At 41.5% G+C, this 21,550-nt stretch overlaps 1 protein-coding gene across 1 annotated transcript in view; it reads left to right on the top strand.

The window, feature by feature from the left end:
- LOC149262423 (chitin elicitor receptor kinase 1-like) overlaps positions 1 to 21,550 on the top strand; it is a 230,430-nt gene that overhangs the window by 115,831 nt on the left and 93,049 nt on the right. The window contains exons 2-4 of the mRNA XM_089424505.1: positions 18,201 to 18,294; positions 18,495 to 18,646; positions 18,737 to 18,834. Coding sequence (XP_089280631.1) covers positions 18,201 to 18,294; positions 18,495 to 18,646; positions 18,737 to 18,834 — 344 coding nt within the window. The remainder of the gene's footprint in view (positions 1 to 18,200; positions 18,295 to 18,494; positions 18,647 to 18,736; positions 18,835 to 21,550) is intronic.

Genomic DNA, 21,550 nt, shown 5'->3' with positions numbered 1-21,550 from the left:
CAGAATAAGTTATTGACCATGGAGGAAAACCATGCCAAGGAAGTTAGTGCTATGAAGCTTGAACACTCTAACCAAATGGATGCCTTAACAATACACGTACAAAAATTTCAACAATGGTCAGAGGATGAAAGAAACAAGGAGACGTCGACAGATTAGAAGCCTCCTTATCTGATGCAACAAGCTCCATCTTATTATGAGGAGGTCATTTGTTCCATTGAGAAGTGGTTAATTGAAGGTGACCCAGATAAAATTGAAAACGATAAAAATCAGATGCAAAATGAAGGAGGACATGTCACGCATATCTTACATACTTCATCTAAGAGTTTTGACGCAGAATGTTCCATGTCATCAGTGATACAACCTGCCACAAAGAAAAAACGCAAGAGAAAGAGAATGAGAAAGCGATTTGATGCATCAGATGGCCATAAGCAGCTTGATTTTCGGATAGGAAAAAGTCCTACTATATGCAGGATTGGACATGGCACATTCGAGAAACAGCCGACAGATTTGCCTGAAAGCAGGCAAATGCTTAGTATACATTATATTGAACACATATGATGCCATGGGGCATCTTTGTATTGTATTTCTAACCTTATGCCCTGTTATTTCAGTGTTTTATTTTGTAGTTAGATTTGGTTTTTCATGTTGTTAAGCTAGTTAATAAATGAAGAGCTTATATCTTTCCTGTGCTTAACGTTATATGATGATTTTTGGATGGACGCTACTTATGTTTTGTTGTGTGTTGCTTGGATGCAGATTCTGGATTCTCACATTCCTCCAGTGCAGTAACGTGTCCCCACGTAGAGCCAAATGTTGACCACTACATGTCAACCACCCATAGCAGTGCACCCCTTTTTTGCAAAAGGGTAGCGCCTGATCGACGTGTTCATACCGTTCGACTATCATCATCAACCTGATCATGTTATATTGTAAACCCTTTCTGCATGTGTAAACTGTAAATAATCTCAGCAGATCTGTGTCGTATGTAATCACCTAGGTAAATCTAGTTTTCTGGTAATGATCTATATTCCGGGAGGGTTTTGTCTCACCGATCCATTCTCGAATGGTTGGCAGAGTTTTCCTTCAACCTACCCCAAAGCTGGAATGGATTTTGTCACTGAAATCTTAGGGGAGTCCTAGTGTTCTAGATCGAGTCTATGTAAAAGTGATTTGGGAATAATCCTAACTATTTGGTTAGGTTATATTATTACAAATTGCTTGATCTGCTAGATTATATTTGTGTCGTAGAAATGGGTGGTCTGTGAGGGTCTTTTTCAAATGGGTTTTCCCCCTTGAGATGTAAAAAATGTAAAAAATCATGATGTAAAATGTCTTGAGGGTTAGAAAAATAATTTATCCCCTCATAGGTCTTAGGTCCTAGGTAAATTTAAATTTTCCAGAGTTAAAATTCGTGGATCCTTTAAAAAATTAAATCTTAACAGGTCCAGGGACTAAGGTTAATTGATTAATTTGCTAAATTTTATGCCTTGGGTCCCTGGGGTTAAGTCAAATTCAAAATTTTGAGGAAATAAATGCAAAATTTTAATTTTTGAATTTATTAAAATACATTTAATTGAAAAATTCAAAATTTCGACATATGAGATTAAAAGAAATTTTGATCCTCATCAACGGTCGAGATCACTTTGACAAGGATCACTCGAACTAGCCGTTGGGAGATTTATCTTTAAATAGGAGGTCATTTGTCAGTCAGTGTCATCCGATCTTTTGATCGTGTACTAAGCGAAAAGCTCTCTTGTAATCTTTTTATGAGCAATAAAGAAAGACTTTGGGGTTAATTTTTGTTGGTGTTACTCTTCATGGAAATGCTGTAAGATGTATTATTTTCACGCATATATTTCTTTTTGGCCATTGATATAGCTTTCTGAAGAGCGATTTGAGTACAGGTATTTTGCTCAGTCGCTGAGGTTTGAATGATAATTTAAGTTTTGAATATAATAGCAAGTATCTCTATTAGATCTAAATGTTATTATTGTTTTCTCGCTCTATGTTGATGGCTGAATTGAGTTTTGCAGGAAAATCCTTGATTATTAGATCATTGGGCGTTCGAGGAAGTTCTCGACTGAACCAGCCAACTCCCGATCCGTGTTTTCTGAAGAGCCCAGTTTAAATTTGATCCCGGGCTTATCATAAGATATTTTTATTGAGTGATGCAGGAAGGGTTTCAAGCTTAGTACCTCCTCTAAAATTAAAAAAGAAATTAATTTTTCTGTGCTAAATCATCAGATTTGGTTGTTGGGAGTCGCAGATCATCAGATCTGAGAGCAAAGTCGCACTCACACTCCCTAGATCTGATAGATCTATCATTTATGTACATAGATTTGTAATTAATTTTAGTTTTCTGACTTGGGTTTTCGGGGTTTAGTTTTTTGGGTCATTGTACATGTTGTTTGGGTGTTTCTTGTTGTATTTCAGCTACAGATCTGAAGGAGAAACGCTATGCAGAGTCCAGATCTAGGCCCTGGAGGGTAAGATCTGGATCTGTGAGGGTCCATCAGCATCATTTTGGCAGGATCATATCCAGATTTTGCAGTCCAAGGCTTCGACTTTTTTTTTTTAATCTGGAAAATTTTATAAGAGTTCCAAAATTCTTAAATCTGGAAATTTTGGGAGGGTTTCAGGGTTTCATTGATAAATTTGAGCCATAAAAAATATATTCATAGGGGTTTGATTGTTTCTGGGTTCGATTTGGGTTTTTTGAGGTTGTTGCTGACTGCCTAGCATCACTGTCTGCGTTTTTTCTTTCTTGCTGAAAATTTTAAATTTTTTTTAAGGCCCTGCAGTCCTTACTGCTCTCGAAATCTCTATAGTTGTCTGCCATACCCCTCACTTGGCTCTCTTCTCCTTGACCTGCATTTTCTTTTGCGCGCGTAGCTCCCTAACCGCAACATTATTGTCCCATTAGCTTCAACCTCCGACTTTCAATCTGCCTGTTCCGCATGCTACCTTTTCTCTATCACCATTCCTGCGTTCTTCATAATTTATAAACCTACAGCTCCTCAATAACCCATCCATCTATGCTGCCATACCTACGCACTTCATTCGCTCATAATCTTGTGGCTCCCTTCTTCATCATGCCTCGGCCTTCTCCTTCTTCGAGCTCTACTTCTTGCCGTTGAGACCCCTGCCATCACCGTCCAGATCCGCGCGCTGTCTATAAGCCTGCGTGCTACTCATCCCTCAACACAACCATACTCCTCCTTGTTGTCTGCAATCTCTCCCACACACCTGCGTCCATCCTCCTCTATCCCTCCACGCAGCCATCCAAACCCTCCCACGCATACCCTTCTACCCTCCTCATCACCTGCAAATGAATGTGCAAAAGGAAAACGCGTTAAATCCCTATCCACTGCTCCTTTCTTACTGTTCGTCTATCCATCTCTTTCTCCCATCGACCTGTGGTCCTTTACTTGCATTTATCACCCTCCATCCCACACTATTGTCTCATCGTTGCAACTCCTCCGTCGAGTGGCTCTGCTGTCTCTCTCTCGACCCTTCCTCTTTCAGATTTCTCTCGTTGAGTTTCCTTCTGCCGCCGTCACTGCTCTTTCCATTCACCTGCACACAACAAACACAAAACACTTTGATTTTTTTTTATATATTAGTTTTTTTAGGTTTTAGTTAGTTGTTTAGCATGTTCGACTTTTCATTTTAATTTTCATTTGTATTATTATGAGTTAGATTTAGGTTTGATTTTATTTTGTTTATTTAAATTTATCATTTTTCGAATTTAACTTTGATTTCTTTTTTATTATTTTCATTTAAAAAAACATTAAATTTTTATTTTTTTCTAAACATTAAAAAAATTAAAAAATCTAAAAAAATTTAAAACTCTAAAATTCTAAAACTTAAAAAAATCTAAATTTCTAAAATTAAAAATCCTAAACATTAAAAAATTTAAAAATCTTTAAAAATTCCTAAAAAAAATTAAAATTAAAAAAAAAATCTAAAAACATTTAAAAATCTTAAAAAAAAAATTCTAAAAATTATGAAAATTTTAAATTTTGTGATTAAAGATTTAAATTAAGGGATTTTTCACTTAAACGTTTAAAAATTTTGATGTGGCCTATGGCCCATTAAAATTTCAATTTTTGACCCGTTGATTAGTTTTAAATTCCTTGGTGTTTCTGATGTTAAACACTAAATCTTAAATTCTCACGATTCTTCTATAGTCTAGTGCGATAAATCATATTGGCTTTTGGAAAAGATTGATTAATTCTTGGTCGTTAGCGATAATCGTCTTAAATCTGGAATATCTTGCGTGTGACAGTGTTGGACATTTTTGTGGATTATTTATGATTGTCACTTTTCATCACATATTGAAAATAATTCTGGATAGCTTGTTTTATTGATGGTTAATTCAAATATCGAAGGCACTAGTCTATAATTTGTTTCTATCTTGTGGTCATGTCTGGTTGTCGTTGGCGTTTAATCTATCAATCTGTTTTAACCCTCTAGATTCTTCAAGTTGTCCATCTTTAAAATCTCCTAGAGCCCATGATCCACAGGCTTTCTCATCCATTTACCTAGGAACTACTCCCCTTGACTTGTCTAGCAGAGATTCTAAACGGAGTAAGGATTTAAGAGTGACAACCCTTACTCTGAGCGTTGTTGCGTTGCCTAGACATTTTGTGCGACAACATGACGAAAACGCCAACATAAAATTTTATAAATAAAATTCTCAAAAAAATACCACAAAATTCTCGAAAGGGATATTACAACGAAGAGCACAAGTTTGTGAGCAAGTCATCACGAGAGAGCGTTTCTTTTTGTAGTGCGAGTGGCTCAGTGACTAATGTGCAGAGGAGAAGTGCGAGTGGATTTGAGCGAATCCAGGAGGGCCGAGTTGGAGGAGATCGCAGGGCCGAGTTGCTAGAAGGATATCAAGTTTGTCTAGATGAGGTTGAGTTGCTGGAGTGCTAGGGTTTTTCCAATGTGGATTAGTGCCAGCGAACAAATCTAGTTGTTGAAGGGCACAAATTTGATTGTTGGAGGTTGATTTCTTTAGAACGATTTCATGTGGTGGCAGATTTCCTTGAGGCCAATTTACCTGGGTCAAATTTATTCTAAGGGAGCCAAGTTGCAGGTTCTAGATTGTATTTCTTCTTGTATCTTTGTGGATGAAAAACCCTGATTTTTCCAGATAATGAAATTATGGAAAATTGTTTGTGGGTTAATTAATTTGCAACGTGTGATTAATCTCTCTAGTTTATTTTCGTTGTGTATTTTAATTCTAGAAGTTAAAGATACCAGTGATTTTATTTTTCAGTGATTCAATTATTATTTGGATAAATAAATAATAAACTAAGGATAAATTAAATTATCGTGAGAAAATAAATCTGGATGATATTAGAAATTTAACAATGGAGCCCTAACATTGCAGAAAGAAGGCACTATGTTGACCATTGGAGACCCATGAAGATTACGTGGGGGCGCCCCAACTTGATCTCGGACCCTTGGAGCTACTTTGAGGTTGGATTTGAGGACTATTCCTCAAATGATGGATGATCATGATGCTTGGAGACACTTTCATTTCTTTTCTCCATGACCTAGCATTTGGAGCCAAAAAGGGCATGATGTCATGATATTAGAGACTTATGGCTCACATGTGTGGGTCTATTTTGGCATTATTTCATGTTGAGCTAGTGGGTTGGCTTGTAACCCAAGGTTTACTTATGTTTTCTCATTATCAAACAGGTTTTAGAGGCTTCTTAGTTAAAATTAGGTGAGGTAGACCTCATATAAATAAATGGTCACCTCGCTCTTTCATTTCATCATCACTTATGGACTAATTCATCCTATTTAGTGTTGAAATTTCTAAGTCTATCCGTTAGAAATTTTATTTGTATTCTTCTGGTTTATTTCTCCTACTTGTTAATTACGAACAAGTTATTTAAACATGTAAACATCGAGATAAACACAATACAGTCTCAACCATCTACAAATCAACCGCTGAAAGAAATAGCAGACACACAAGTGACACCGTTATTTTTGGAAAACTCGTTCCCGGAAAAACCCAACTTGGGAAAACCGGTGTAGCAATTCCGAGGGTTACATTATTATGTAGTCTTTCCTTGAGTACAACTGGGTGCCAAACTGGCTCACCCAACAGAGAAAATAATCTGGCAATAATACCTCTCTATTCGGAAGCAGACATTCAGAAAATCTGCCCCACGAAACCCTCTCCAGCAAACCTCTGAAGCTCAGTGTCAGCCCACCTGGCCTCAGCGTCAGCCCACCTGGCCTCAGCGTCAGCCCAAAACCCTCTACATAAGCCCTCTGAGGCACTGCACAATCTCTACGACCCTGTGCGTCACTCCTGCTGCCCTCTGCGTGGATGACGCAGGCCCTTCTGGCTCTGCGCTGTCTCTGCTAGGCTCTGTGTGTTCCTTTTGGCTCAACGTCTGCCTCTCTTTGCTTCTGCGCTGGTCTCTCGGCACAATCTCTGCCTCTCTGTCCAGTACTCACTGCCCCTCGTTGCTGATCATTGATTCAACTTTTCTTAGCAAACTCCGCTCTAGAAAATCGAATGACTGATCACTCTAGTGTATTCTACAACTGACCCTCAAGCCTCCTCTTATACTTTTCCTGTTGGTCCTTCAATGACCGAGATTATATCTCTAATCAACGGCTAAGATTAGATTTGGCTTGATCCATGTCATTTAGACCTTCTAACCTAGTTTTATATTAATACCCATTAATATTTTTATTTTCTCAAGTTTAGACTTAGGAACCCATTAAAAATATTAATTATTTTAATATCTCCTTAACTAGGTAGAATCTGCGCAAACTATTTCTGGGTCTTGGAGATCTCATGTGCTTTAGCCTCTCCACCAATTTTCATGGCTAGAGCACATCCGATGCTACCCCAAATCAACATTTAGAGATTTTAGTCTAGCTCTCGTACCTCGCTACTCTTGTGGAAATGTGATCTCTCTAGATATTTTGCTATTGGAGACTAGTCCTTGTTGTGGAAACATCATTTTGGGATAAAGAAGGATTGTTCATTGATAACTTGTGAGTACTTTTATTGTTGAACATCTTTTCATGTTTATTGTTTGCAATGCAACTTGCTAGGGTTTCTATATTCCATGTCTAAATGCATATCTTTATATGAAAATTTTGGTGAAATGTTGCATCCTTTAATTAAGAATATTGAACATCCCTTGAGAACCTCCTAGAGGGATTTTATCTTGCTCTTATCCTTGTATTGAATGATAGCTATGTTTTTAAAGTGGAAACTTAGGGTTTCCCCCTTCCTTCCAGGGTTTAATATTTCCGTAGTAATCTTCCCTTAGACTCCAACACCCAAGTAGTTAGCCAGCATTGGTATCCACATAGGTGGTCAAGACTCAAAACTATAAAAATTTTGTTCCTCTCTCTCCTCGCACCTAATTCAACCCTTTAAGAAAAACCACTAGGGCTAAGGAATAGGGTCCAATTCAACTAGGGTTGAAGCGTTAGCTTATTTTGTGTTGATTGGGGGGTAGCATGGGATGTGCTCTAGCCACGAAAATTGGTGGAGAGGCTAAAGCACATAAGATCTCCAATACCTAGAAATGGTTTGGGCAGAATCTAACCAGTTTGGGAGATATTAAAATAGTTAATATTTTTAATGGAGTCCCTAAGTCTAAACTTAGGGAAAATAAAATACTAATGTGAATTAATATAAAACTGAGTTAGAATGGTCCAAAAGTCATCGATCAAGCCAGATCTAATCTTAGCCATTGATTAGGGACTTAATTTCGGCTGTTGAATTGTCAACAAGAAAAGTATAAGAGGAGGCTTGAGGGTCACTTGGAGGATACACCGAGTTGATAAAGATTTCGATTTTCTGGGGCAGGGTTTGCTAAGGAAGTTGAAAGAGTGATCAGAGTTGCAATTGAGGGGCAGTGAATACAAAAGCAGAGAGGCAGAGATAGTATCGGGAGGATCAACACAGAAGCCGGGAGAGAGGGACGCAGAGCCAGCCAGAGGTTCACACAGAGCCAGCCAAGGCTCATGGAGAGGTAGCTATGAGCTGCGCAGTGCCTCAGAGAGCCAGCGTGGGTGACACAGAGGCTCTAAGGGTTGACGCAGTGCCTCCAGAGGCTGACGCAGGGCAAGCCAGGGTGACACTGGGCAGACGCTGGGCCAGAAAGGGCTAACATAGTCCCTAGAGGCTGACGCTGGGGTTTTTGTGGGGCAGATTGGAGATGGGAGTTGTCAGAGTGTTTATTCGGGGTTTCAGCTTGAATATCTGCTTTTGAGGAGAGAGGTACTATTGCCAAGATTATTCTCTGTTGGGTGAGCCGGCTTTGGCACCCAGATTGTATTCTGAAACTGCTTAATAATTAAAACCCTCAGATAGCTGCACCGGTTTTCCCGCATTGAGTTTTTCCCAGCAGAGAGGAGCAGACCTAACCTACGCAGTGCCCAGTCACCTTTCTAAGTTAGGAAGGATTGACGCCCGTGGCTAGGAGGTGCAGATTTTGCTGGTGCCAGGATTGCGTAGAGCCTAGAGGCTCTAACCTTCAGTCTGCTGGGGCATAGGAGGCTTTGGGTAAGTTTCAGAGTGAAGCTGGTGAGGTAATGTAGTCAGAACAGTACCTAACAAGGCAAGACCAAGGAGGAGGGAGTTGCTGTCGAGGATTTCTAGCCAAGAAATCCGGATCAGTGGTGCAGCTACACCAACGATCGGAGTGGGGGCATCTCAACATGGTGCAGTCACACCGAGAACTTCCAAGAGGGAAGTAGAGAGACTCAGAAGAGTCGAAAGAGGAGCAGTGAAATGGCAATGAATGGGGTAACAGATCAGGACAGACTGAACGGAGCCTCAAACTTCGTAGTCTGGAAGGTTGAGATCTTGTCTGTTATAGTAGGAATCGTCTCAAGCACTTCACCTTGAACACGATAGCGATCCCAGTTGACCCGATTGAGAACGAAAAGTACGAGGAGGCAATGGAGAGGGCCAAGAGCATCATCCTTGACGAGGTCAAGGACCATGTAGTACCACATATTGTTGAAAAGGACACGACAAATGCGATGTGGGAGGCCCTGACGAAATTGTATCAACATACTTCCATGTAGAGGAAGATGCTACTAGAAAATCAGATGCAGTCATACTAGATGAAGAAGGGAGAACAGATATACACCTTCCTCAGTCGATTGAAGGAGATCCAGGATCAACTGACTTCCATAGGGGCCACGCGGATGGGGAGATGTTGGTGAGGACCGCATTGAATGCAGTCTCAGAGAATTGGGAGGTATTTGTCCAAAGCATACTGGGTAGGTCGACCCTTCCAGATTGGGAGGAACTATGGGCAACTCTTCATCAAGAAGAGATCAAAAGGCTAACCAAGGCAGGAAGCAGCGACAAGAGGTCCAGAATCAAGGAGGAAGAGGAGGATGCTGCCCTAGCATCTAAGGGAAAGCAGGAGAAACAAAAGAAGAAGGACCTCTGCATGGTCAAATGCTTCCACTGTGGGGAACTGGGTCACTATGCGACCCAGTGTCTGAGGAAGAAGAGCAAGGGAGAGGCTTCTGAGACCAAGGCTGTGCCAGCAAGGGCAAAGAAAGAAGTGGAGACAGATGATGACTGTGCCATGAGTGCTCATATGCCACTTGAGAGGAAGTGTGGGGACATCAAGCTGTAGTCAGACGGACTATAGGCAATGAGGGGCAGGATCCTCGAGGTACCCAACCTCTTGGATTATACCTTGCTACGGGAGCCCCAAAGAGGAGTAGCAGGACTGGCGGATGTCGGTAGAGACGGATGCAGATGGAGTGACAGAGGGAGCTTCAGCATCAGAGTGTTTCTAGCCTGACGGAGATGTCAGAGTTGGGAGATCAGTTACTTACTTCTCAGTAACTGAGTTGCAGTGTAGTAGTTAACAGTGGCAGTGCTATGGGCAGCACGAAGCAGCATGACGAGAGGGGCTGCAGTGCAGATGCAGTAGTGGCAGTGGCAGGGCCATGGGCAACAGTACAGAGGATGTTGGGCAGCAGGCCTAGCATCAGCACAGGGATCGATGCCGAATGATCATGGTGATGCTTAGTGAGGAGTATTACTAGAGCACAGTCCTCGCTAAGAGGGAGTGTTGATTGGGGTAGCATTGGAGGTGCTCTAGCCACAAAAATTGGTGGAGAGGCTAAAGCACGTAAGATCTCCAATACCCAGAAATGGTTTGGGTAGAACCTAACCAGTTTGGGAGATATTAAAATAATTAATATTTTTAATGGAGCCCCTAAGTCTAAACTTAGGGAAAATAAAATATTAATGTGAATTAATATAAAATTGAGTTAGAATGGTCCAAAAGTCATGGATCAAGCCAAATCTAATCTTAGCCGTTGATTAGGGACTTAATCTCGGCTGTTGAATTGTCAATGAGAAAAGTATAAGAGGAGGCTTGAGGGTCACTTGGAGGATACACCGAGTTGATCAAGATTTCGATTTTTCTGGGGTAGGGTTTGCTGAGGAAGTCAAAAGAGTGATCAGAGTTGCATCTGAGGGGTAGTGAATATAGAAGCAAAGAGGCAGAGATAATACTGGGAGGATCAACGCAGAAGCCGGGAGAGAGGGACGCAGAGCCAGCCAGAGGTTCACGCAGAGGCAGCCAGGAGTTGCGTAGTGCCTCAGAGAGCCAGCGTGGGTGACACAGAGGCTCTAAGGGCTGACGCAGGGCAATCTAGGGTGACGTTGCGCAGACGATGGGCTAAAAAGGGTTGACGCAGTCCCTAGAGGCTGATGCTGGGGTTTTCGTGGGGCAGATTGGGGCTGGGAGCTATCAGAGTGTTTATTTGGGGTTTCATCCAGAATATCTACTTTCGAGTAGAGAGGTACTACTGCCGAGATTATTCTCTATTGAGTGAGTCGGCTTTGGCACCTAGATTGTATTCTAAAACTGCTTAATAATTAAAACCCTCAGATAGTTGCACCGATTTTCCCGCATTAGGTTTTTCTGGGGACATTGGTCCAAAAATAATGATGTCACTTTTGTGCTTGTTTTTGCTTCAGTTGTTGATCTGTATGTGTTGAGACTGTACTTGTATTTATTTTCAGTATTTACATGGTAAATAACTTATTAATTAACATAACAAGTAGGAAGAAATAAATCAGAAAGTACAGGAAGGATTTCTAACAGTTAGACTTAGAAATTCCAACATTTTGAGGTTGTTCTTGTTGGTTGGACCTTATCTCATCTAAATCTTGCACATTGAATGGTTGGAACAACCTCCTTAGGGTTGACATCACAAACCCTAGGCAATTCTATCCTATAAAAACCCTAATCTAGCATTAAGGCTTCAACTTAGGGCTTTTTGAGGGTTTTTTGCTCCCATTTGTTGATCATATCATCCTGGCAAACCTTTTCTTGGTACTATATGCTTAATTGTGCCATTTTGCATCATATCATCCAAACCCTAGGCTATAAGCTCTTCTTTGTAGTTTCATTTGAGGGTATGTTGTCCTTATCACATTGAATTAAGCCTTGTTCTTAGTTTGAGTGCCCTATCTGAGCCTATTGAAATTGTCACCTTTGAGCTATTGACTTAGAATATTTGTTAGGTGACTTACACCAAGAAGCCTCTCTTATGTTGCTTTGGGGTAGCATCGGATGTGCTCTAGCCATGAAAATTGGTGGAGAGGCTAAAGCACGGATCTCCAAGACCCAGAAATGGTTTGGACAAAATCTAACTGGTTTGGGAGATATTAAAATAATTAATATTTTCAATGGAGTTCCTAAGTCTAAACTTAGGAAAAATAAAATATTAATGGGTATTAATATAAAACTGGGTTAGAATAGTCCAAAAGTCATGGATCAAGCCAAATCTAATCTTAGTCGTTGATTAGAGATTTAATCTCGGCTATTGGTGGACAAACGAAAAAATTATAAGAGGAGGCTTGAGGGTCAGTTGGAGAACACACCAAAAGAGATCAAGAAATTGATTTTTTGGGGCAGGGTTTGCTGAGGAAATTGAGTGAGTGATTTGAGTTGCAGCTGAGGGAAGTGAATGCATAGTAGAGAGGCAGAGTCAGTACCGGGAGGATCAGTGCAGAAGCCGGTAGAGGTTGACACAGAGCCAACTAGAGACCACGCAGAGACAGCGAGAGGCCACGCAGAGGCAACCAGGAGCTACGTAGAGCCAGAGAGGCCAGCGTGTGAGACGCAAAGGGTCTAGGCGCTAACGCAAAGGCTCTAGAAGCTGACGTAGAGGTCAGAGAGGCAGCGTTGGGAAGATTTTGTGGGACAAACTGGGAACTGGTGAGTCGAATAGGGTGACGCAGTCCCTACTAGAGTGACGCAGAGAAACAGAAGCTGAAATTGTTGTTGTGAGATCGTTCATTTGGTGATTTATCAACCGAATATCTGTCTCTGACTGTGAGGTACTACTGCCAAGGGCATTCTCTGTTGGTTGAGCGATTTCTGGTACCCAAGTTGTATTCTGAAAACTGCATAATAATAAAACCCTCTGAATAGCTGCATTGGTTTTCCGACATTGGGTTTTTCCGGGGACATTAGTCCGAAAACAACGGTGTCACTTGTGTGCTTGTTTACTCTCAGTTGATGATCTGTATGTGTTGATACTGTACTTATATTTATTTTCAGTATTTACATGGTAAATAACTTGTTAAGTAATTGAACTAACAAGTAGGAAGAAATAAATTAGATAGTACAGGAAGAATTTCTAACGGGTTAAAACTAGAAATTCCTACATGGTATCAGAGCGTGGTAGCAGATCACAGGATAACTGAAGGCATCAGTCGAGTAGCGCTGTAGCTGCAGAAACAGTTGTCCCAAGTGATAGAAGTTGTTCCTAGTAGAAAGCAGCAAGGAAGGGTGGACGTAGAGGGCCCGCGTCATCAGTTCGAGCCAGAAGGAGGATCGACGTAGAGGCAGAGAGGAGCAGACCTGACCCACGCAGTGCCCGATCATCTTTCTCAGTCAAGAAGGATCGACGTTGTGGCCAGGAGGTGCAGATTTTGCCAGTGCTAGGATTGCGCAGAGCCTAGAGGCTCAGACCTTCAGATTGCTAAGGCATAGGAGGTTGTGGGTAATTTATGAAGCGAAGCTGGTGGGGTACTATGGTCAGAACAATACCTAACAGGGCAAGACCAAGGAGGAGGGAGTTCTTGTTTCTAGCCAAGGAATCCAGATCAGTGGTGCAGTTGCACAAACGATCGGAGTGGGGCATCTCAACATTGGCAAAGGGGTTTCCAAAAGGGAAATCGAGACTCAGAGGGAGTCAAACCGAGAACTTCCAAATGAGAAGTTGAGAGACTCAGCAGGAGTCGATCAGAGGACTTCCATGAGGGAAGTAGAGAGACTCGAAAGTCGAAAGAGGAGTAGTGAAATGGCAGTGAATGGGTTAAGAGATTAGGATAGACTAGACGAAGCTTCCAACTTCGTAGTCTGGAAGGCTAGGATCTTGTCCATTCTAGACAAGTATCACATCAAGCACTTTGCCTTGAAAACGATAGCGATCCCAGTTGACCCGGCTGAAAATGAGAAGTACGAAGAAGCAATGGCCAGGGCTAAGTGCATCATCCTTGACGGGGTCAAGGATCATGTGGTACCACATATTGCCGAGAAGAATACGACAAATGAGATGTGGGATGCCCTGAAGAAGTTGTATCAGCATACTTCCGTGCAGAGGAAGATGTTACTTGAAAATCAGCTGCGGTCATACCAGATGCAGAGGGGAGAGCAGATAGATATCTTCCTCGGGCGATTGACGGAGATCCGGGACCAGCTAACTTCCATAGGGGCCACGTCGGATGAGGATATGTTGGTGAGGACCGCATTGAACACAGTCTTAGAGGATTGGGAGGTATTTGTCTAAAGCTTACTGGGCAGGTCCAGCCTTCCGGATTGGGAGGAACTGTGGGCGGCTCTTCGTCAAGAAGAGATCAAATGGCTGACCAAGGCAGGGAGTAGCGGCAAAGGGGTCAGAATCAAGGAGGAAGAAGAGGATGCAACTCTAGCATCTACAAGAAAGCAAGAGAAACGGAAGAAGAAGGACTTCTCTCAGGTCAAATGCTTCCATTGTGGGGAACTGGGTCACTATGCGAACTAGTGTTTAAGGAAGAAGAGAAAGGGAGAGGCTTCTGAGACCAAGGCAACGCCAACGAGGGCGGAGAAAGAAGTGGACACAGATGACGACTGTGCCATGAGTGCTCATGTGCCACTTGAGAGGAAGTGGGGAGACATCGAGTTGTAGTTAGATGGACTACAGGTGATGAGGGGCAGGATCCTTGAGGTACCCAACCTCTTGGATTATACCTGGCTAAGGGAGCCCTAAAGAGAAGTAGTAGGACTGGCGGATGTCGGTAGAGATGGATGCTACAGTGCAGGAGTCCCGAGACAACGTGCGACAACAGTGCGAGATGCATGGAGTGGTTGCAGTAGCATACAGGTCGGTAGAGGGAGCACATGTCAGCGACAGAGGGAGCTTCAACATCGGGAGTGTTTCTAGCCTGACAGAGATGTCAAAGTTGGGAGGATCAGTTACTTACTTCTCAGTAACTGAGTTGCAGTGCAGCAGTGAGCAGTGGCAGTGCTATGGGCATCACGATGCAACATGGTGAGAGGGGATGCAGTGCAGATGCAGCAGTGGCAGTGGCAGGGCCATGGGAAGCAGCACAGATGCAAAGGGAAAGCTCCAACAGTGGCAGTGGCAGGGCCATGGGCAGCAGTACAGGATGCAGCAGTGCAGAGGATGTTGCAGGGAGGCCTAGCATCAACATAGGGACCGATGCCGGATGATCAGGGTGATACTCAGTGAGGAGTATTACTAGAGCACAGTCCTCGCTAAGAGGGAGTGTTGATTTGGGGTAGCAACAAATGTTCTCTAGCCACGAAAATTGGTGGAGAGGCTAAAGCACATGAGATCTCCAAGACCCAGAAATGGTTTGGACAGAATCTAACCGATTTGGGAGATATTAAAATAATTAATATTTTTAATGGAGTTCCTAAGTCTAAACTTAGGAAAAATAAAATATTAATGGATATTAACATAAAACTGGGTTAGAATAGTCCAAAAGTCATGGATCAAGCCAAATCTAATTTTAGCCGTTGATTAGAGATTTAATCTCGGCTGTTGATGGACCAACGAGAAAAATATAAGAGGAGGCTTAAGGGTCAGTTGGAGAACACACCAAAAGAGATCAAGAACTCGATTTTCTGGGGCAGGGTTTGCTGAGGAAATTGAATGAGTGATTTGAGTTGCAGCTGAGGGGCAGTGAATACATAGCAGAGAGGCAGAGTTAGTACCGAGAGGATCAACGCAGAAGCCAGGAGAGGTTGACGCAGAGCTAGCTAGAGGCCACGCAGAGGCAACAGGAGAGGCTAGCGTGTGAGACACAGAGGGTCTAGGGGCTGATGCAGAGGCTCCAGAAGCTGACGCAGAGGCTCCAGAAGCTGACATAGAGGCCAAAGAGGCTGATGTAGGGCCTAGAGGCAACGCTGGGAAGATTTCGTGGGATAGACTGAGAGCTGGTGAGCCGGATAGGGTGACACAATCCCTATCAGAGTGACGCAAAGCAACAAAAGCTGCAATTGTTGCTGTGGGATCGTTCATTCGGTGATTTATCAGCCAGAATATCTCTCTGACTGAGAGGTACTACTGTCAAGGGCATTCTGTGTTGGGTGAGCCATTTCTGGCACCTAGGTTGTATTTTGAAAACTGCATAATAATAAAACCCTCTGAATAGCTGCACCGTTTTTCCCGCATTGGGTTTTTCCAGGGACATTAGTCCAAAAACAATGGTGTCATTTGTGTGCTTGTTTACTTTTAGACTTTCAGTTGATGATATGTATGTGTTGATACTGTACTTGTATTGATTTTCAGTATTTACATGGTAAATAACTTGTTAAGTAATTGAACAAGTAGGAAGAAATAAATCAGATAGTACAGGGAGAATTTCTAACGGGTTAAAACTAGAAATTCCAACACTTTGTGGTGAAATTCCACTGAAGAGTAGGTGGTGGAGTGCTAAGGTGATTGTGGCATCCATCCCATTGTTGTATCTTTGTCTAGCCCTAGTCTTGTGAGGCCTCTCACAAGACTTGCTAAATTTTGAGGCAACAATACCCTTCACTTAAACTGAAACCTTTGATTAGACATATTAAACTTTTTCTACCATATTATAACTTATATGGCTTAGATTAGGTAATTTCATCAAAAATGGGTAGTGTTGACTGATGTCCCTAAAGGATCAAGGTAGGAGCAAAGGCTAGACAAGAGGCAAAGGGTGATACTATTGATGAGGATCCCAAAATAAGTGATGGTGGAACATGGTTTATCATTTCTCATTTATTCATGATGCTTTTTTTCAAGGTTTCGATAATTTGTTGGAACCATGTTCTAGAATAATATATATATATATATATATATATATATATATATATTTGAACTTGAAATTCAAACATTTTTGTATTTTTTAGTAAATTGAGTCATTGAAAATTGAAATCAAATCACGTTGAGTCAATCCAAGTCTGAGTTGATCCTCGACCTATTCTAATTTCTGAGTGACTCCGAGTTTAAAAACTATGATAGAAAGTACCTCTGTATTTCTTATCTGGATTAGGGTCAGCCTTGATCTCCCACTCAGTCCATCTTCCGCTGTGATAACTCATCCATACGGTACTTGTAGATTCCACTTTTTTTCTTGTTAATAAATTAGGAGATAACTATAGTGTGAATTTGATTTGCAGCTCCTCTAACTCAAACGAATTCTCAACCAAAGTGATTATTACTTCCATGTCCTAGCAAAGCGACATAGCTCTCTGTGATATGTATACTGTCAATCTCAGTTGTATTCAATGTTGTCTTTATTTGACCATTTAAAACATTGAAAACTGCATCATATACTTACTTGACAGATGCTCAAAAGTAATAATAGAATTAAGACTGGTTAAGACCTTTGATCCTTGTAGAAAACCTTCCATATGTACCAAAAGTTTCAGATGATGGAGAAGCCAAGTCAGGTGTATGTTGTGTCTATCTATGTGTGCAAAGTCAGTATCAAGGCATACATAATTCTGCTTTGAATGCTAGATTACAAGTCTGAAATCAACTTGACTTAGATATGGGAAAACTACTCAACAAATGAACTATAATCTCATCAATCTGTCCGGAATGAACTTGCTCTACAGGATAAGAAAAAAGGCTGCTGCGACATACCTGAAAATATCCATTCATTCTCATGTTCTTTCACTTGGCCATCCTCAATAGCAAACTTACCAATACTTTGCCAACAGTGGCATATTGCCAAGTCAAAAACGTTCATCATATTGTCCTCAAAGATGGTATCAAAGGTCAGCTAAAGATGGATTTTCAATATTCATCAAATATCTTTATCATTTGATGCTGGCTGCTGTGGGAATTGGCTAGATCAAGGCTGAAAAATATCCGTCTGTTGTACAGCTCTCCTCAGCTCCCAATATTTCTATATGCTTCTGAGACCAAGGCTGAAAAGGATGCACAAAATGCAGAAGCATTTGGAGGGATAACACATAATAAAGGAAATTATCTTGTTCATCATATTTAAACTGGTGAGAAAAGACTGATAGACATCTGCTAGCCAATTCACTGTCATTTCAAGGTGGTTTTCCTCCACCTTGTCTTGAATACCAACTGATCTCTAACCTATTGTATCTGTGCCATTACTCTGTAACACTTTCTGCTTCCTTCACAGTGTGGACAATGGATTTTTTAGATACAAGATTTTCCATGATTTGATGTCCCATACAAGTTCTGCAAAGTAGCCTGATATTATTTGTTGAGTTAGCGTTTCTGATGTGAAAAATGATATGATCTACTACAAAAGGTCTCAAAATGTACATTGTGTTTTGATCAATTGCTTTCCAATTAACCTCCTCAATTTTGTCTCATGGAGGTGTTTCATGCCCGTTAAACAGCTTCTATATCTTCTTCATGAGAAGATTGTGGATCTTTTCTCTCTAGATAACATAGTTGTTTTCCCATTTAATTTGGTCTCATGGAGAGGAATGCTGGTTGATGAGATGCCATTTTCATGCTGGTTGCTGGATATTATGAGAAGCTCTTAGATCAATTCCTAAGGTCCTAATAAACGTTTCTAGGATTTTCTTTTGGAGCATCATTATTCTTTGTCTTGCCTGTTCTGCCACAGTTTTAGTCAAATATTGATAAGATTACTTTGATGCTTTCTTCGGATGCAGGTTCGCTTAATTGGATTTTGTATAGAGGAGTGTTTGTTCCTTGTCTACGAATTTATTGAGAATGGGAATCTAAGCCAGCATTTACATGGTTCAGGTAAGTTGTACCTGGGATATGCAGATTTTAAAGAGTTCGGACGAGGCCTATCATAGTGTGGCTTTTTAGCCAAAAGACCACTGTAAGCAGCATTTTACCAAACATAAAAGTGTGGGAAATGGACTAGAAATTATATTTTCAGGGAACATATGCCAACGCTAATCAGCATTAAGATATCTTAGTGAAACAAGTATATGCAGGAATGGAACCACTATCATGGCCTGCTAGGGTACAAATTGCGCTTGATTCAGCAAGAGGTTTAGAATATATTCATGAACACACTGTGCCAGTATATATCCATCGAGACATTAAATCAGCCAATATTCTGATTGACAGAAACTTCCGTGCCAAGGTAAAAAGTTCACAAGTACTCTGCCTAAAATGGAGTAGTTTTGTCAGATTCTCATGTATGATTTCTGCCTTTTCTTCTTGTGACTTGCAGGTTGCAGATTTTGGATTGACAAAGCTTACAGAAGTGGGTGGCGCATCAGCAGCGTTTCTGACACACCTAGTGGGAACATTTGGATACATGCCCCCTGAGTAAGTTGTGCATGCTAGAACTGTCTAGTGTCTAACCTTTCCATGGTGAAAGAAAAATCAGAGGAAATAGTAAAATGCAGAAAGAGAGTTTTATGTTTCAGTATTCTGTTGCAGAAAGAGATTATCTGGTCATGGACATAGAATCTTAAATTTAGCTGGTAATGGTTCCTGAACAACCACAGGATATAAGTTGAAAGAAAATAAGCTCTATGCGTATATGGAAATGGGAAAAAAAATACCAAACTGAAACTGACTTATAGCTTTAAAATACATATAAAACTTAGTGTACTGTTGGCATTGTATTAGAAATAGTTAAGTTTTTTGTGCTTCCATTTTTCCTGTTTCCAAGTTATTTTTCCTGATATCCAGCTTCCTCTATGGTTAATATGATGCCAGGTATATAAACCACACTTTCTATGTGTAGATATTAGAAACGCTACAATTTGATGAGGCTTGTTCACTATCACGATTCACAATCAACACTTACTAGTACTTTCATCACTTGAAACTGGAACTCTTTAAATGATAACTTAGGATAAGAATATTCTTGTCTCATATGCTTTCCTCTCATTTCTAAGTTAATGTTTTTTTTTATCTAAGGGATGTGTCCATAGAAAAACTCAGAATTCAAAATTTTCAAGATGGTGGTTGAATCTAACGTGACTAGTGCCAACTATTGGGGCTATGAACTCTGTTACCACGAAATCTAGCAGGCCTTGGAAAGGGAAACCCTAAAAGACAAGAGCTAGACAAAGTGCTAACAATGGAGTAGAGGCCCAGTGTCACCTCAGCCAAAAGCCCCTGCTCCTTACAGACTTTGTAATGTCCCTTCCTAAATTATTGTGACAGGTTTAATTTCCCACAATTTTAGATAATTTTGGTGACCATGGAACCCACTAAATTTTGACTTAAGGACTCAGGGGAATAAAGGAGGCCAAATCATTTTGTTAGAGGAATGTGGGGGCCACCCACATAGGCAAAATGCACTTGGCTAAGTGAGAAGTTCGAATAGTCTTGAAGGGAAGTCGAAAGGCAAGGAGGGGCCCACATGGGGAAGGAAGGCCCACGAAATTATTAATAGGAGGAGCTCATCTTCACAAGGTGTCTTTTGTCAATTGAACTCACTTTTGTTGCTCGAGCAACTTAGCCAGGTCGCTTGTTGTTTAGCACCAAGTTTTCCAAGCGGAGAACTCACCCTTTCTTCGGGGGACTTCGAGTGCCACCCTAGGGGGGTCAATTCATACCACTTTGGAGGAGAGCTGGAGGGATTTCAGAGCTTATCTTTCAGTGTTTGCTCAACTAGTGTGTGTTCTAGGAGGTCGCAGGAAGGGAGCACGCAGAGGTTGTTATAGGGGTCTTCTAGGTAGCATTTGCCTAGAGAATTTTGGCATTGGAGTTTCAGAGTAGGAGATTGCTTCTTGTGGGCAGCACACTTTACAACTACCTAGGCCAATGCATAAGCCTCTCACTGGGCACACATGGGAACTTGAGGAACAGGTCGGGGAGTTGGAGATAGCAGAGGGAAATAAGGAGAACCTTGGGGAAGAAATCTCAGCCTTGGGTGTGATTTGGGGGGCTTTTTTTGTGAGTTACAGGGAGGTCGTATTTTCCAATAGTTGGTGGAGGAAGTGGTATTTGGGGGCCGAATTTTGGAGGTCAAAAACAGGCCAAACCCTTTCTAGGTTTTGTTGGGTTTTTGGTGAGGATCTTGAGATCAATTTTGTAGAATTTTCTGAGCATCGGAGGTGGGGTTTCCAACAGTTCCTTTCCAGCAGACAGTGTAGATTTCTGGAGCAGCACAAAGCATCATTGGAGCCTCTATTTCTAGCACTTGGGCTTGTTATTTTGTCACCTAGGCTTTGTCACGCTTGCCATTGAGGCAAGCCCAAGTGCACTCCTTCCACACTATTGTACTTTGCTCCAATTGATTAATAAAATGGCTCAACTAGTTCTTATTTATGGACTTTACATGGGTGTTGGTTGAATGTTTGAAATTTATGGTGTTGTATTTGTTATTTGCTTTGTATATCACCATTTTTCCTATTTTGGACATTACAGTGGTATCAGAGCCCAGATCTTGGCTTAATCGTGGGAGACTTTCCTATGAGTGAGGATGACAGGCAGAATATCACCTACAGGAGACAGAGGTACCAAAGTATTGAGAGGGAGTTAGAGATTACACCAGACACTGAGGAGCGTGGGAAGGCAGTGGTAGTAGAGGACATGATGGAATCCAGGAGTAAGGAGGATATGGCCTTTGATAGCCTCTTGAAGGCCCTTAGTGATTTAGCGAAGGGGCAAAAGGAGATGTTGGATGAGATCAAACAACAGAACCAAGACCGAAGCATCCATTGAGATTTCCTATTTGGGGAGACTTCTGGGGCCTCCCAACAGTATGACCACCCTTCACTGGCTACTCACCCACCAGCCTCAGGTGGGCCAACTAGGACCACGCTACCTTCTTTCTTACCATCAACACCTAGTGAGCAGGGTGGACCAGATGACTAGATGCCCATGGGGGAGTATTTCAGGGAATGGCAATCCATGGGGGAAGATTTCAAGGCAGCCCTATCTTTCAAAGACTATTGCCAGCTCAAGCAAAATGAGAAGGGCATAAATTATGGAGGCTAGGGCACGCAGAGCTCCGAGTTGCAACGTACTATTGGGAGGATGTACTTCCCTACATATGATGGCACTACCAAGTGCATAGCTCGGG

Source organism: Pinus tabuliformis, chromosome 6, assembly GCF_031772625.1.
Source record: "Pinus tabuliformis cultivar Carrire ecotype Pingquan chromosome 6, CPIR1, whole genome shotgun sequence".
NCBI lineage: Eukaryota > Viridiplantae > Streptophyta > Pinopsida > Pinales > Pinaceae > Pinus > Pinus tabuliformis.
This window is presented reverse-complemented; position numbering and strand designations above follow the sequence as displayed.